The sequence below is a fragment of the Triplophysa dalaica genome, chromosome 2, assembly GCF_015846415.1.
Source record: "Triplophysa dalaica isolate WHDGS20190420 chromosome 2, ASM1584641v1, whole genome shotgun sequence".
In the NCBI taxonomy this organism is placed as follows: domain Eukaryota; kingdom Metazoa; phylum Chordata; class Actinopteri; order Cypriniformes; family Nemacheilidae; genus Triplophysa; species Triplophysa dalaica.
Window position 1 is genome coordinate 2,087,136 of NC_079543.1, and position 18,130 is coordinate 2,105,265.

Sequence of the window (18,130 nt, forward strand, 5' to 3'; positions counted from 1 at the left end):
AACCAGACAGACATAAAGAATAAAATGAGACAGTGAAGATCATCACTGGATTTATTATACGCAGTTCAGTATTTAAAATCAGAAAGTACCTGTCTCAGGTTGTTGTCCTGTAAACTGTACCAAACATTAGTTTTTAAATTAGTTTTTAAATTAAGATATTAACTTTAAACAGGTGGTTTTAAGCCCTTTTACATTAGTTATGCAAAGACATTTAATCCAGACACTTTTGTAAGACTTAGATACTGCTGTAACTGGAACATCGTTTAACCGCGTCGATCGATGCAGAAGTCAAAAACCTGTAAGTGTGAAAAAGGCCTATCAGTTAACATGTACTGTTGTGTAATAAAGTGTTTTAAGGAAAACAAACTAAGTCTGGTCTCTTGTCTGTACTGAAACTGAAAAGTATAAATAGCTAAATTAACAAATAAAACCAAACAAATAAAAGTATTTATTTAACGTTATATAGATATATATCACAACGAAAAAGGATGTTGTTGTATAAGAGTATGTGAGAGCGAATCACCGCTTAGAACGTTTTGGCCGCATCACCGGCCATCACAATGACAATCATAAAAAGCATTAGAAGCATGAGAGGGGATTGTGGGTAATTGAAGAGTATCATAAACAGTATTATAAGCATCAGATGGGATTGTGGGTAATTGAACGGTTACATAAACAGCATTAGAAGTATGAGAGGGGATTCTGGGAAATTCAACAGTTTCATAACCAGCATTAGAAGCATCAGAGGGGATTATGGGTAATGGTACAGTATTGAAGTCTGTGATGGTTGCTGAATCGGTCAGATGTCTGATTTTAATCTCATCATAAATTTGAGCGGTTTGAGTAATCTGATGAGAGAGAGAGAGAGAAATGATGTGCAGCTCTAAAGGTCATTCAGGTCAACAATCATCTAATCAGATTTAATTTACACACCGATTCATAGTTTTCTGCTCCTGAGTGAGATATTGTACAGTCTGAATCAGCATCTGTTTAAAACACAAAACAATTAAATTATCATTGCTGCTGTTTGTGGCTAAGATGCGAACATGTCATTGTGACTCTGTTTCACTGCATTACCTGTTTTTGCCAGCAGAGGACAACACAATGTTTTCCATCACCCACAAACAATCTTCTTATTTAATAACAACTGTATTTTTTAAATCAACCTGAGACATTACTGTGATCATGTTTAAAAGGGATCTAATTTAAACAAAGTGAAAGAGTTTTAACCTCGAGCTGAACGTCTCCTGCAGTAAAGCAGAATGAACAACAGAAGTCCAGTGAAGATCAGAATCACAGCCACACACACAAGAATGATGATGATCAGAGACGAATCTGAAAACACAAATGAATCATATGAACCTGATCTTTATCATGTGTGGAAACTAAATAATGTTTATTTTTCCAAGGTCGAAAACATTAACTGTGACACTTTGAGGAGCATAACATTTCTGAAAATGAGATTTTAGTTAAGACTTTGAATATTGCCCAATAAACCTTGACACAAACTTTTGTATGATGATATTTATGTTACCGTTTGCACCAACCACAATGTGTCTGACAACCAAACCGCTTCTATGAATATACAAGAATAAGTACAAAAATACATTTGTGTATAGGAAGCTGAAGAATTCTTTAAATAGTTTATACGGTTAAACTGCAACTCTGTGACAATTGTTTCAAGAGTTTGTGTTGTTGTTTTTGGAATAGGTTTTCTTATCATTATGCATTTTAATTTGCTTAGCAGAGGTTTACAGGTTAGCTAAGGGTGAGATATAACAATACCTTTAACAATATCTTTAAGCTCATTATCAGTCAAATGTTCATAATTGGGGTCAGAATAAATGTGACGTCTTTATATGTGAATAATTCATTACAGTCACTGTAGAATATGATGATGTTTACATGAGTTTAAGAGCATCAGAGTAATTCACCTTTCCTAACATCCAGCTTCACTTCAGTGTAGATATCTGTCCAGTAATGTTTATAAACTACACACTGGTATGTGTTTGAATCATCTTCATTCAGATCAGTGATGGTGACATTGAAGACTGATGCTGTTGTATCATCATACAGAGAGAATCTTCCAGTCTTAACCCATTTATTTTTAATATCAGTCTTGATGAGATCATAACACCGTCCAGGATTCAGTCCTTTACAAAAATGTTTTTCATTTGTTGAATATCCTCTGTCATAATGACATGTGATGGTGACTGCTCCTCCTGTATATCCCGTCACACTGAAGCTCAGAGCTCCTGACAGAACAAAGAGTTGAAGATTCATGATTCATCTCTGAAGATAATGTCAGTATATGAGCTGAAGTTAAAGACGTTTGTTCTTCTGTCATCAGAGAACATGAAGAGATTCTTACCAGGAATCATCAGCAGTGTGAAAGTCAACATCATCTTCATTCTTCTCATGTATTCAGTCATCTTCTCTGGTATCTGTATATTCAGTTCTTCTTTATCTGTGTATATCTATCTTCTGGAGTGTCTGTGCATGTGTCTCAATGTTTCCTGGTACAGCTGCTGTGATGGATCCCTTCACGCCCACATGATTTTTCTTTATTATCCGCTTCTGCATTCGTCACAGGTGAGTGACAGAGGCTGAAGGGAAACTTTACTCAAAACTTAAAATTCTGTCAATTACTCACTTTCGAGTTGCTGCAAATCTGTAAAAAATTTTGTTCTGATGAACACGGAGAAAAATATTTGGAAGAATGCTTTTAACCGGACATTTCTTGCCCCCCATTGACTACCAAATAAGGAAAAAAACAATGGATGTCAAAAGTGCCCAAGAACCGTCTGCTGTCCTACGTTCTTTAAAATGTCTTAAAAAAAGATAAAGTAATTTTTCCTTCTATGGTAAAATCTGTCTGGTTATAAGCATTCTTCCAAATATATTTCTCTGTGTTCATCAGAACAAAGAAGATTATACAGATTTGGAAAAACTCAAAGGTGAGTCAACGCTATTTTCCTTTAAAATATTGTTTAGAACAAACTTTACAAAAGAAACATGACAAGTGACCGGCAAAGGATGACATTTTTATTTTAAAAACTGGTTACAATATTCTTATTTTCAGGCTGTAGATTGTTATACACTCACCTAAAGGATTATTAGGAACACCACACTAATACTGTGTTTGACCCCCTTTCGCCTTCAGAACTGCCTTAATTCTATGTGGCATTGATTCAACAAGGTGCTGAAAGCATTCTTTAGAAATGTTGGCCCATATTGATAGGATAGCATCTTGCAGTTGATGGAGATTTGTGGGATGCACGAAGCTCCCGTTCCACCACATCTCAAGGATGCTTTATTGGGTTGAGATCTGGTGACTGTGGGGGCCATTTTAGTACAGTGAACTCATTGTCATGTTTGAGAAACCAATTTGAAATGATTGGAGCTTTGTGACATGGTGCATTATCCTGCTGGAAGTAGCCATCAGAGGATGGGTACATGGTGGTCATAAAGGGATGGACATGGTCAGAAACAATGCTCAGGTAGGCCGTGACGATGTCCAATTGGCACTAAGGGGCCAAACGTGTGCCAAGAAAACATCCCCCACACCATTACACCACCACCATAATTGCATGAATGAGAAATTGAACAGGTGTTCCTAATAATCCTTTAGGTGAGTGTATATCAGATGATATTTTTCTCAGTGATGTGATGTAGATTCACATTAATACAGTATAAGTCAGCAAACATTTACACTTCCCTTTTTTAGGCCACAATTCACAGCTCAATATGCAAATGAATGAGCTATAACGTCTACACAACTACTTCTGCAAAAATGACCAAGACCAAGTAAGCATTGCACAACCCCAATGTACAGACCAACAAGGAATCCAAATAAAACAGTAAGAATTTGCACCATTAAATAAATGAAACTTGAGTTTACAGACGACACACAGATTCTGGATCTTCTCACTGTCAATGATGCTTTTCAGATCTAAAATCTATAATATACTGAAAATATCATCTGCAAAACTTCCCATGCGTGTGTTACTATGATCTTGCTCAGAAAATGTGTGATCATGTGTGTTGCTTTCATTGTCACAAGATTCAAACAGATTCTCGACCAGTATAAAACCACAGGGATTGTAATGCTGGTCTCAGATCAGACTCACTAAAGCTCTTATCTGTACTCTTTAATCAAACTTTACTCTTTGTTCCTCTCCTTTAAAGGCTGTGATGTTGGTCTCTATGAACGTCAGTCGATTCTATTTTCTGTTTTCTGTGTCCTGTCTCATCTAAATTTAAAGTGTAGCTGTTTCCTGTCTGACGTTTGAGTTGCCTGCTATAACCGCAAATGTGTTAAATGCATCACATGTCTATTATGAAAACAAATAATATAAAAGCAGAAAATACTTCAATAGCTTAAAATCTGACATTTTTTAAACATCAGCAGTGACTTAAATTTTCTCCAATGGTTCAAGCAGATCAGAACATAAAAGGAGCTGTGTGTGACATTGAGGAGGATCTCTTGACAGAAATGCAATCTTATATACAGTACATAACTTTGTGTTCATAGGCAGTGTTGTATAAAGTACTAGAAAGCAATACTTGAGTGAAAGTACAAGTATCGTACAACAAAAAGACTTTGGTAGAAGTGAAAGTTAATTTTTACAATAGTACTTAAAGTAAAAGTCATAAAGTATCAGATATATACTGTACTTAAGTATAAAAAGTAATTTTCTGATATTTAATGTACTCAAGTATTTGAAGTAAAAGTAAAAAAAAAAATTTGAAAGCAAGTGGTTAGAACTTTGATTTAAAAGTCACAAACAGTTGTCATTTGACTGTTTAACTTACTTGCAGTTAGATAATGTTTATTAAACTATATTTCCATCAGTGATTGGAATATAGTTTCATTTTTAAAAACGTGTTAACTTAAAAGTCACCATATTATCTTGATTCGATAACATAGAATTATAAACAACACTCAGACTGCCACCCTTAACACCTAGGCAATAATACTATTAACTGGTACAAACTGCTGTTGTTTGTGTTTTGCCTGTAGTTCCAACTTTGATCAACAATACAAGAGGTACATTCACAATTTATAAAACTTATTTTTCAAGTCCTTGATTCTGATTGGTTGAGCCGCGTTCGAAGCCGTTGTTAATTACTCAACAAACAGCTGTGATCGCATTACATAAGTGTTACTGCGCAACTGCTATTTGTGATGGTTTGTTTGCTTTGTTGCTTGGTAACCTCTTTGGAACTACATTGCTTGGCAGAGGAATACACGTGTTATAGTGTTATATTTTTTTGTTGCTGATGTTTATTTTATGAATAAAATAAATATTTAAATGAATATTTAAATGGAGTAACCGTTTTATATAAGCAAAAAGCCCCTTGAAGCCGTTTTTACACGTTTTACACGTTAACGTTACTTAGCAACTTTAACAAGCAGACGTTAGCCTGGCAATCACGTTAGCCAGATATCTGATACGGCTTATAATAACAAATGTTGTCAGATCCTATCAAGAGACACTAGTCTATTCAACACTTTCAAAATAATGAACAATTGAGGCTAATTTTAAATGTGAATTACAGAACAAATTTGCTAAAAAAATATTAAATGTATTTTTGACACACAGCTTTATATCGTACAGAATGAAGTTTTAGTTGGAATTACTGATAAAATTTGAAGTCATGAGATCACCAAATTATTTTCTTTAATGTACATAGTTGCTGTCATGATATCCAGGCTCGGTTCAGGGGACGCCAAATAACATGCGTCTGTCACCTGATTGGCTGAATGGATGTGAGTGAGCTTTAAATCAGACTGCTGATTGGTTACTTTGGCATACACACTAAATGTTCGTAGGATGTCTGTGAGGTGCGATGCAGACGTTTGATTGAAGATCACTGTGACATCACATGATTCAAGATCACCGTCTGGAATCTCTTCATACATGAAGACATTCTAAAAAAAATAATCACTGATACCTCATTGGTTCACAATAAACAACAAAACATTCATTTCTGATGTTTAACAGGAACATATCTGAACACCAACCTCTCCATTCTGATGCTTATTTTGCCAAATCGAAACTGAAGAGAAAAAAAGAGAAGTCAAAGCAAACTCCGAGCAGAATATTACAAAAGCATGATCTCATTGTTACCTGTTCCACATTTTCGTTCCCACAGGTTAAGGAAGAGGAACAATCCAGAACACAAAACCAGCAGAACTACAACCAGACCGACAGCAAAAGAAATAGAGTCTGAAACAGAACAATGAAGAAGCTCATTAACAGACATACTGATATGATTACATGAACAATATCAATATTTTTTCTTATAGAACTTTATTAACGAGACAAAGAAGAAAACAAATGTGTAAATAAATCTAAATTACACTTGTCCACAGGAAAGAAACAAGGTTGAGGAGAGAAATAGCAGTTAACGATTAGGGAAAAATACAATAAAAGAAAATGGGTTATTCTGTCATGAATCTCAGGTGGAGACATGGCGTGGGAACCCAATTGCAGGCAGACACAGACGGTAGAGGTGGTAACAAGGATTTATTTTACAAATAACAAGACTATACAAACAGGCAAAACAAAAACCCACGTTGGGGAAAACAGGACAAAAATATAAACTTTAACAAGGACAAGAACACGGACTAACTAGACTATAAAACAAACACTGGAAACTAACACTTACTAAGACGAGGAACGAGAACGAGAACGGGGTACGGGTACGGGTACGGGTACGGGTACGGGTACGGGTACGGGTACGGGTACGGGTACGGGTACGGGTTGATTCAACAGCAAACAAGAACATGTACAGATACAAGTACAAGTACAATGCACGAGCACAGGACAAAGAAACATGAGGATCTTTATAGGGGAAACAGACAAAGGATCGTTAACAAGAAACAGGTGCTGGGGATTAGCATTCAGGGAAAGCTGACGAGAAGAGAGAGGGGCGGGGCCAAAGACGAGACACGAGAAAGAACTATGTCTTTCCCACATAAAACCATCAGGCAATGCCATGGCTCCACTTGAGACAAGATTAAAGCATGACATGGCAGTGGAACCATGACATATTCAGAAGGGGCATATATGAAAATGTACCGGTATGCTTTTTTACAAAAAACACAATTTCTGTTCAAATGTAGGCAATTGTCCAAAGTAACACTAATATAATCCAACAATGAAAACATTTCCCAATTGATGTTTTGCATTTTGGGGGAGAGGGGACAATCTTGTAATCATCTTATTTCTGATACAGGAGGTAATGTGTAGACGATGAATTATTTTTAATTGAATACCCCATGCTCTGTTAAACACAGAAATACTCTTGGAAAGGTCCCAGACTAACTTCCAGATCATTTTCTCAGGTTTGTCTAAGGCTTTTTGTATCCTCTGATGAGGTCAGACTCCATTTAGCACTTGTATCTTTAAGGAATGATTTCTCTATTTCAGACAAATCATTATGTGAGGCCCTTCGGAAGAGCATTCTGTCGCTGTAAACAATATCAATTTTATAATTCATTCAGACACCATCACGGCTGACGTAGACCACAGACGCTTCTGGAAAAATATCAATCATACTTAAAAGAGAAGGTTCACATGAAGAAAAACTGTCATTGACTGTTAGATATATAGACAGCAGATATACAAAGAAAACAGACCTGTTGATGAGAGACTCTGATCTGTGGGTTTGATGCCGGTGGACTGTAGATTGAACACTGATGTGCTGAAATAAGACGGTGTGATTGCAACAAGATGTTTAGTTGGTTGGACGGTGGACTTGTCATCTAAAAAACATGAGAACAAAATAGAATTTGCAAAATAGTTTATATCTGGAATCCAATTGACCCCAGTTGATTCATACAAAATACAATTAAGAGAACGAACAAAACAATTGTCTTATTAAAGGTCAGTCTTTTTCAGAGTGCATGACATTAAATTAATCTGGTTCTTTATGATTCCATGAGTGGTCATTAGATTGATTCACGGTGGACCTGAAACATCAACATCCAGATTAATGATTGCACGGCTGAGATGAACATGAGGATGATTTTGGCCAACCAGTGAGCAGATACTTCACAAATGGTGGATTGTCTCTTGTATCCAAATTCACAGCCTTGTTAAGTCATACTGATAAAACTTCTCTAATAATAAAAAATACAACTTCTTATGAAGCGGTCAGATAAGACTTTCAGCATGCGGAATTCATTTGGACGGTGCTGTGCAGGAGCGATTCCTCAATCTTTTGCATTTCTTATACCGAGAGGTCATGCTGTGACGTTTTGATCTTCTATTGGTCTCACCAAGTCACCTGACGCAAATTCACAGGTCAGAGTTCACCATACTTGAACTTTGCTATACAGGGAAATATTTTTGAGCGGGCTTGGGTTTCCGGTCTGTCTCATGCGTGTGAATGGAAGTCAATGGAGGTAAAAGTCAAGTGTGACCGCAGGTTAACTGAGACCTAATGATTAATTGTGAATTGAATTTTCGCAAATATTACTTGCTGTTGGTAAAGTACAGTAACAGTTTCACACCAGTTCATCTGATTTAGTTCATCATCTGGATCAGTAATACACAACACAAGATCATAACACTGCAAGAATCAGATGAAATCACTTACCAAGTTTAACAAACAAAATAATCTCTGAATTTATGAGCACATTTCTGAGCGAAGTGCTCACTCCACACCAGTATGTGCCCACATCATGTGTTCTCAGATCAGTGATGGTGACGGTGAAAACTCTTGCAGTCGTGTCATCAATCAGAGAAAATCTTCTGTCTTTAGCTGGAGATCCTGATTCAACAATGATGTTCTTATTCATAAATCCACACTCTCCTTTACACAAATACTTCTTATTTGTTTCATATCCAGATTCATAAGGACATGTGATGTTAAAAGTCTCTCCTCTGTATCCTATTACTTGAACTCCTACAACAGCTGAATACAAAATATTTCACAGAATCTTAATGATAAATACCTTACAAAACATTACATAAGAAATGTCAACATGAGATCAAGAAATAACAGATCGTGAAGTGTGTAAACCATGATGTTAAAGTGTTCAGAACACATGACGTCAGAGTGTCAAACTCACCTGAACTGATGCAGGAGAAAAGGAGCAGAACGTTCATCATGATGAGTCGACAGCTTCAATAAAACATCAGATGATGTGACAAACGATTCTCTCTCTCTCTATACGTATTGAGTGCAGACATTTCCTTCCTCTTTTCTATCTAACCACGTCCAGCTCTACACACACACAAATAATTTATCTGTGCATGCATTTATTGATCAGATAAACAGTCCTCAGCTCATCACATAAACAGAGGTGATAAATCGCATTAAAGGCAGGATAACCAATTTTCTAAGAACATGGGTCAGTCCATAACAAACTTGTAGCCAATCAGCAGTAAGGAGCATGTCTGCTAAAGTTGACTGAGGGAAGAGAGCGAGCGGGCCTTAAGCAGAGATACACAAGCATCAAGCATTCGTGAGAGAGAGATTTTTTGGAGATAAAGATCATCTGAATATCACCCCTGAGGATGTTGGTTTGATTCAATGAGTATGTGAGTAACATGTGGTTTTTCTATTAGAACCAAGACATGTTGTTGTTCTAATATTAGCTGTGTAAGCAGTTTTGAGCCTCATTGTTTATCTGAAGCGAGTGTATACATAACCAGTATTTTCCCTCAACATTTCTCTCTCTTCTGTATTGGGTTTAGATATTTCCTTCCTCTTTTCTGTCTTAACACATCCAGCTCTACACATTCACACAGCAGATTCTTCTGAGATATCTCCAGAGAACATTACTATGACTAACACCCTCATCGGTGCATTTAATGATCAGAATACATTAACATTTATGCATTTGGCAGACGAATCTGTCTAAAGTGACTTACATTGCAGTGAATTAGCCATTTGTTTCTAACTATGTCTAATCCTCGGAGATCAAACCCATTACCTTTGGCGATGCTAGCGCCATGTTCTAACCACCAGAGGTGGACAATCCTGGTGCCATAAAGTAAAAGTCCTGCCATATTTTTGTTTCACCCATGAACTCAGCAGCTGATTTCACCAGCGGAGGAACCAAAACATTCCTTTCAAGTCTAAAGTCAAATCTCAAGTCCTCAAAGAGTTAAAGTTAATGAGATGATTAAGTGAGTAATTAAATGATGATTGAGCATTAGTGATGAACACCTGCTGTTATTGAGATGTTGATGTTTTATTGGTTATATGATGTCACCATCATGGAGATCAGTGTTTGCTTTAGTTGGACTCTTGACCCTTGACTCTATTGTTAGATTTTGCACTGTATCAATTCATGCACTTTTGTAGAGCAGAGAGATCAGTTCTGTGAAGTGTTTAACTCTTCACTGTTTATTATGATGAGTTGATCCAACATTGAAAAGTTCACAGGCAAGATATTTCTTTTTGATCATGTTTATGTATAACATAATGAATCCTGTAACCTCAGTGTTCAAAAACATTCACGATTATCTAACATTATCAGTGAGAAACTTTTAAAGCAGCGAAACAAATGCTAACTTAAAATCTTCAAGTCATACACCAAGAACCAACAATGTGCAACAATATGAAGCTCAACAATGGTGACGCTCAACAAAATACTTCAAGCTGCAATGCTTGAAAAACTCCCATCATTCAATGCAGTATGACTAATTATTGTCACCACTGTTGAGGTTCATATGATAAATGTTCATGTGTAAAAGGAGGTTTTTATATCCAAATGCAGATCATAAACCTAGAGAGATTTAAACCAGAAAAACAAATAATTCAATATTCAATTCAGCATTGAACAAATGTTAGCTATGAAAAATATATTGTAATTATTTAAGCAATTATCTTTGAAGGAATAAGACATTTGTATAGCACTCAATTGTGTATTCCTGTACACCTAAAGTGATTAATAATCATATGTGGGGAGTCTATGAGACCTCCAGTGCGCTCAAGACATACCAGCTATAGGTGTAGAGGAGAGACAGAAACAGATCCACTTCCTAAAAGGCTCAAGAGCACAACTAAAGCAAACACTGATCACAATTATGGTGGAAATGTTTCTTTTTTCAGCTGATGTCATCCAAGGCTGTGGCTGAAGTCAGTTGTAGTTCTTGTGTTTCTCTTTTCTTCAGTGATGTTGATTGTTAACAGCAGGTGTTCATCACTCAATCATCATTTAATTACTCACTTAATTATCTCATTAACTTTAACTCTTTGAGGACTTGAGATTTGACTTGAGACTTGCTTGTGACTTGAAAGGAATGTTTTGGTTCCTCCGCTGGTGAAATCAGCTGCTGAGTTCATGGGTGAAACAAAAATATGGCAGGACTTTTACTTTATGGCCCAGGATTGTCCACCTCTGCTAACCACAGAGCCACAGGGAAGCTATAGCATAGCAACAATACAATCTGGTAACTTATCATACAAACACGACGACATGATATCATGAGTTACCTAGAGTTGGCTTGAAAACTACTAAAAGACTAGAAAAAAAAACTCACACAATAATAATAATAATAATGTGTTTAATTTATAAAGCGCCTTTCCCAGAATCATGGACACTTTACAAGACACCAATTCAACAACCAATCATTTCAAAATAACAGATATATAACAAAAAAACACACACACAATGCCACAGATAGTATTCAATACGTTTGAGTGATATCCAGGTTAGAAAGACTGTCAAAGGAAGAACATCAAAACCACATCACAACAGCAAACCACTGAAACTAACCAGCTAAAACCTGACACGGCAGATCTTATCAAGACACACTAGTCTATCCAACACGTACAAAATAATGAACATTTGAGGCTAATTTTAAAAGTGAATTACAGAACAAATTTTCTAAAAATAGCAATTAAAGGGTTTTTTAAAAGACAGTTCTATATTGTACAGAATGAATTAAGTTGGAATTAAGGATAAAATATGAAGTCATGAGATCACCAAATAATTTTCTTGAGACTGTAATGTACATAGTTGCTGTCATGATATCCAGGCTCGGTTCAGGTGACACCAAATAACATTCGTCTGTCACCTGATTGGCTGATTGGATGTGACTGAGCTTTAAATCAGACTGCTGATTGGTTACTTGTTCGTTTGATGTCTGTGAGGTGCGATGCAGACGTTTGAATGAAGATCTCTGTGGTGTAACATGATTCAGGATCATTGTCTGGAATCTCTTCATACATGCACACATTCTAAAAAAAAAAAAAAAAAATCTGATACCTCATTGGTTCACAATAAACAACAAAACATTCATTTCTGATGTTTAACAGGAACATATCTGAACACCAACCTCTCTAGACTGATGCGTATTTTCCCAAATCGAAACTGAAGAGAAAAAAAGAGAAGTCAAAGCAAACTCAGAGAAGAATATTACAAAAGCATGATCTCATTGTTACCTGTTCCACATTTTCGTTCCCACAGGTTCAGGAAGAGGAACAATCCAGAACACAAAACCAGCAGAACTACAACCAGACCGACAGCAAAAGAAATAGAATCTGAAACAGAACAATGAAGAAGCTTATTTACACAGACATACTGATGTAGTTCAGTATATTTTTTCTTATTGAACTTCATTAACGAGACAAAGAAGAAAAAAAAGTGTAAAAAAAGCTAAATTCAGACGAAAGAAAAAAGGTTGAAGAGAGAAATAGCAGTTAACAAATAGGGAAAAATACAATAAAAGAAGAGGGAATCAGAGGAGCATGCTTTTTTACAAAAACACAATTTCAATGAGAGGCCCTTCTCCCCAACAGTGGAAATGACGTAGACCACAGACTCTTCTGGAAAAATATCAATCATTCTTAAAAAAGAAAGTTCACACAAAGAAAGAAAACAGACCTGTTGATGAGAGACTCTGATCTGTGGGTTTGATGACGGTGGACTGTAGATTGAACACTGATGTGCTGAAATAAGATGGTGTGATTGAAACAGGATGTTCAGTTGGTTGGACGGTGGACGTGTCATCTAAAAACATGAGAACAAAATAGAATTTGAAATAAGTTGTTTATATCTGGAATCCAAATGACCCCTGTTGATTCATACAAAATACAATCCAGAGAACTAATACAACAATAGTCATGTTAAAGGTTTATTGTCAGTCTTGTCCAGAGTGCAAGACATTAAATTAAACCGGTTCTTTATGATTCCATGAGTGGTCATTAGATTGATTCACGGTGGACCTGAAACATCTAAATCCACATCAATGATTGCATAGTTGATATGAACATGAGGATGATTTTGGCCAACGAGTGAGCAGATACTTTACAAATGGTGGATTGTTTTTTGTATCCAAATTCACAGCCTTGTTAAATCTTACTGATAAAACTTCTCTAATAATAAAAATTCAACTTCTTATGGAGCGCCCAGATTAGACTTTCAGCATTCAAAATTTGTTCGGACGGTGCTGGGCGGGAGCGATTCCTCAATCTTTTACATTTCTTATACCGAGAGGTCATGCTGTGACGATTTGATCTTCTATTGGTCTCACAAAGTCACCTGACGCAAATTCACAGGTCAGACAAACTTTGCTACGCAGCGAAATATTTTCAACAGGCTTGTATTCCTGGTCTGTTGCATGCGGATGAATGGAAGTTAATGAAGGGAAAAGTCAAGTGTGACCGCAGGTTTACTGAGACCCAGAGGTGGACAATCCTGGGCCATAAAGTAAAAGTCCTGCCATATTTTTGTTTCACCCATGAACTCAGCAGCTGATTTCACCAGTGGAGGAACCAAAACATTCCTTTCAAGTCACAAGCAAGTCTCAAGTCAAATCTCAAGTCATCAAAGAGTTAAAGTTAATGAGATGATTAAGTGAGTAATTAAATGATGATTGAGTGATGAACACCTGCTGTTAACAATCAACATCACTGAAGAAAAGAGAAACACAAGAACTACAACTGACTTCAGCCACAGCCTTGGATGACATCAGCTGAAAAAAAAAACATTTCCACCATAATTGTGATCAGTGTTTGCTTTAGTTGTGCTCTTGAGCCTTTCAGGAAGTGGCTCTGTTTCTGTCTCTCCTCTACACCTATAGCTGGTATGTCTTGAGCGCACTGGAGGTCTCATAGACTCAGACATATGATTATTAAGCACTTTAGGTGTACAGGAATACACAATTGAGTGCTATATAAATGTCTTATTCCTTCAAAGATAATTGCTTAAATAATTACAATATTTTTTTATAGCAAACATTTGTTCAATGCTAAATCAAATATTGAATAGTTTGTGTTTCTGGTTTAAATCTCTCTAGGTTTATGATCTGCATTTGGATATAAAAACCTCCTTTTACACATGAACATTTATCATATGAACCTCAACAGTGGTGACAATAATTAGTCATACTGCATTGCATGATGGGAGTTTTTCAAGCATTGCAGCTTGAAGTATTTTGTTGAGCGTCACCATTGTTGAGCTTCATATGTTGGTTCTTGATGTATGACTTGATGATTTTAAGTTAGCATTTGTTTCGTTGCTTTAAAAGTTTCTCACTGATAATGTTAGATAAACGTGAATGTTTTTAAACACTGAGTGTACAGGATTCATTATGTTATACATAAACATGATCAAAAAGAAATATCTTGCCTGTGAACTTTTCAATGTTGGATCAACTCATCATAATAAACAGTGAGTGTTAAACACTTCACAGAGCTGATCTCTCTGCTCTACAAAAGTGCATGAATTGATACAGTGCAAAATCTAACAATAGAGTCAAGGGTCAAGAGTCCAACTAAAGCAAACACTGATCTCCATGATGGTGACATCATATAACCAATAAAACATCAACATCTCAATAACAGCAGGTGTTCATCACTAATGCTCAATCATAATTTAATTACTCACTTAATCATCTCATTAACTTTAACTCTTTGAGGACTTGAGATTTGTTTTGAGACTTGCTTGTGACTTGAAAGAAATGTTTTGGTTCCTCCGCTGGTGAAATCAGCTGCTGAGTTCATGTGTGAAACAAAAATATGGCAGAACTTTTACTTTATGGCCCAGGATTGTCCACCTCTGCTGAGACCTAATGATTAATTATGAATGGAATATCTGCCAATAATACTCCTGCTGTTGGTACAATACACACTGTAAAAAATGCCTGTGAAATTAATGGTAAAATCCTGTTGTTTTCACACAAAAACCTGTTATCAGAAAGTGTCCGTAAAAAATACAGAAAAACACTGTAAAATTGTCTGTAAAATTAACAGCAAAAAATCCATTGTTTTTACGGAAAAACCCTGTAAAAAAATGCTGTGAAGTTAACAGTGAAATTCTGTAGTTTTCACAGAGAACTGTTGTGAAAAAACGTCCATAAAATACGGAAAACATTGTCAAATTCTCTGGGAAATGAACAGTGAAATTCCAAAGTTTTCACAAGGAGTTTTTTTTCAACTCCACAAACACTTTTATCACCTTCACTTACAGACACCACTGTCACTTTATTTCTGTTGCACGCCTACAAAAGCTCTAATTGAAAATGAACACAAGTTTACATGTTGATGGTTTTGTTGAGTCACCATTATGGTGAAGAGTGTTTGCTTTAGTTGTGGTCTTGACCCTTTACTTTCCATGAGAAGCAGTCTTTCCCAAGTATTGACATCTATGAAATGAAACACACTGACTCAGGTGGGTGGAAAGCTCAGATAAAGGTAACACATTCAATTATTTGTCTTGGTGGTTAAGAACATGTTCAAGAGTTTAGGTGGTGCTTTAAAGTTACTTGTTGTACTCATTTATGTTATTGAATGAAATTAATTAATATACTGAATGTCTTTAACAGCACATCTAACACATGATAAATGTTCTAGCAGATATCTAGAATATAACACTTTGTCTCAACAATGGTGACAACAGAAAAAAACCTCTAAAGATAAACGCAATGCATTCTGGGTATCATCAAAGCACAAAACTCATCAATGACTACCAGCATGCATTGCGGCTGAAAGCTTTTCTTTTGTTAGTCACCACTGTTGAGATTCATACTCTGATTCTTGATGTCTGAGTCAAACACTTACACTACATTTACACTTACATACTACATTTCGTTACACTGTACCTGTATATGTGTAATGACAATAAAGTTGAATCTAATCTAATCTAATCTAAAAACACTTCGAAAACTTTTTAGATTTATCGTTGCATGAAATGTGAATTGTAAAAGTAGATTCATTGAGGCATTTGTAACAAAAATACAAAAGTAGTTAAACAACATCCCAGAAACAGCTTTTGAAGATATCTAAACACATTTTCATTTGATTTGCTATAAAACTATGCTTTATATAAAACAATGTCATAGCAGCACAAAGATAACTGCAAACTTATTTATGACGGCTGAAAGAGCCCAACTAAAGCAAACACTGATCACAAAAACGGTGACTTTAAATAAACCAATAAAGCATCAAGTCATGGCTGTTATACTGCAGTCCCTGTGAAGCAGAAGTGATGATCGTCTTCAGTATTCTGACATATTTCTAAGATGAATAGTAGGTGTGGCTCATGTTTTCCACTGTGAATTGATTGGATGAATAAAAACAGGATGTTCCCATAATTTTACGGTAGTTTGCTGGCAACCACAGCTGCCGGTATTTTTCCGTAAAAACTACGGAATTTGTATTTTCTCTTTTCTTTTCTGATATTAAATGTTTTGTGGGTCACCACTAAGCTGAAGAGTGAGTCTGTGTTTAAGTCAAGGTCAGGCAAAGATGTTCTGATGTCATGCTGCATGTTGCTTTGTTTAAAAGTGACTTTAATAATGAATTACAAAGAAATAAATTAAGTAAATGTAATGTTATCACTTTTATGCATTTGGACCATGTTTTCATTTTCTATAAAGAAATGCTGTTGATATAAAATACTCAAATGTATTAAGTTCATTCACAGTTTGAAGTTTGTGCCCTGAAGTTTTAGACTGCAAAGCTGTTTACGTTCTTTTCCTGTATTTTTTACGGAATTTTACTGGTAACCACAGCTGCCGGTATTTTTCCGTAAAAATTACGGAACATTTTTTACATTGCAGTAACAGTTTCAAACCGGTTCATCTGGTTTAATTCATCATCTGGATCAGTAATACACAACACAATCCAATTACTATTACCCTGCTAGAATCAGATGAAATCACTTACCAAGTTTAACAAGCAAAATAATCTCTGAATATACATCTTTGAGCAGTATAGGAGTCCTCAATCCACAGCAGTATTTTCCCTCATCATCTGTTCTCAGATCAGTGATGGTGACAGTGAAAACTCTTGCAGTCGTGTCATCAATCAGAGAAAATCTGTCGTCTTTAGCTTGAGATCCTGATTCAACAATGATGTTTCTAAAGGCAAGGATACACTCTCCCTTAGACAAATACTTCTTATTTGTTTCATATCCAGATTCATAAGGACATGTGATGTGAAAAGTCTCTCTTCTGTGTCCTGTTACTTGAACTGGTGCACCTACAACAGCTGAACACAAAATATTTCACAGAATTATGATCTTTATGATAAATACCTTACAAAACATTACATAAGAAATATCAACATGAGATCATGAAATAACAGGTCGTGAACTGTGTAAATCATGATGTTAAAGTGTTCTGTACACATGAGGTCAGAGTGTCAAACTCACCTGTACTGATGCAGGAGAACAGGAGCAGAACGTTCATCATGATGAATCTAAAGCTTCAATAAAACATCAGAATATGTGACAAATAATTCTCTCTCTTTCTTCCGTATTGAGTGTAGACATTTCCTTCCTCTTTTCCATCTTACCACATCCAGCTCTACACATGCACACCGCATTTATCTGTGCATGCATTTATTGATCAGATAAACAGTCCTCAGCTCATCACATAAACAGAGGTGATGTATTGATTTAAAGGCAGGATAAAATATTTATTTTGATTATGGCAATTCTCCCTGACCATGAAACTGGAAGACCATTGTGATGTGACGTAATCACAATCAGAGCAACCATCTGAAAATTTCACCAAGTGTGGTTATCAACATATAAACAGCGTATATACCCATTGAAACGAGTCAAATGCATTTGAAATTTTAATTAAAATTGCTTATGCTGTTATCTAAACATTGTGACCTCACAGCAAACTCACTGTGTGCTCAAACTGTGATCTTA

General features: G+C 35.9%; 2 protein-coding genes across 2 annotated transcripts; both read right to left on the minus strand.

Moving 5' to 3' along the window:
- Positions 1-5,642: 5,642 nt before the first annotated feature.
- Positions 5,643-9,125, minus strand: LOC130435814 (CMRF35-like molecule 3). The gene is made up of 6 exons (XM_056766668.1): positions 9,086-9,125; positions 8,611-8,928; positions 7,649-7,774; positions 6,135-6,233; positions 6,029-6,063; positions 5,643-5,935 (listed from the first exon to the last, which is right to left on the minus strand). Exons 1-6 carry the CDS (start codon positions 9,123-9,125, stop codon positions 5,660-5,662), a joined length of 894 nt encoding a protein of 297 aa, XP_056622646.1. The 3' UTR covers positions 5,643-5,659.
- A 2,384-nt stretch (positions 9,126-11,509) lies between these two features.
- On the minus strand, positions 11,510-17,707 carry LOC130438011 (CMRF35-like molecule 3). The gene is made up of 6 exons (XM_056769750.1): positions 17,624-17,707; positions 17,137-17,460; positions 12,854-12,979; positions 12,412-12,510; positions 12,306-12,340; positions 11,510-12,207 (listed from the first exon to the last, which is right to left on the minus strand). The coding sequence occupies exons 1-6, from the start codon at positions 17,661-17,663 to the stop codon at positions 12,079-12,081; spliced, it is 753 nt and encodes a 250-aa protein (XP_056625728.1). The 5' UTR covers positions 17,664-17,707; the 3' UTR covers positions 11,510-12,078.
- Positions 17,708-18,130: the final 423 nt, after the last annotated feature.

Bases quoted from the DNA above. Each gene is read 5' to 3' on its own strand.
- LOC130438011 (XM_056769750.1), bottom strand. From the start codon at position 17,663: ATGATGAACGTTCTGCTCCTGTTCTCCTGCATCAGTACAG. The intron at 17,461-17,623 runs GTGAGTTTGACA...TTTTGTGTTCAG, and splicing joins GTTCTCCTGCATCAGTACAG to CTGTTGTAGGTGCACCAGTT. The intron at 12,980-17,136 runs GTAAGTGATTTC...TCATGTTTTTAG, and splicing joins TATTTTGCTTGTTAAACTTG to ATGACACGTCCACCGTCCAA.
- LOC130435814 (XM_056766668.1), bottom strand. From the start codon at position 9,125: ATGATGAACGTTCTGCTCCTTTTCTCCTGCATCAGTTCAG. The intron at 8,929-9,085 runs GTGAGTTTGACA...TTTTGTATTCAG, and splicing joins TTTCTCCTGCATCAGTTCAG to CTGTTGTAGGAGTTCAAGTA. The intron at 6,064-6,134 runs GTAACAATGAGA...TTTTCTCTTCAG, and splicing joins GGAACGAAAATGTGGAACAG to TTTCGATTTGGCAAAATAAG.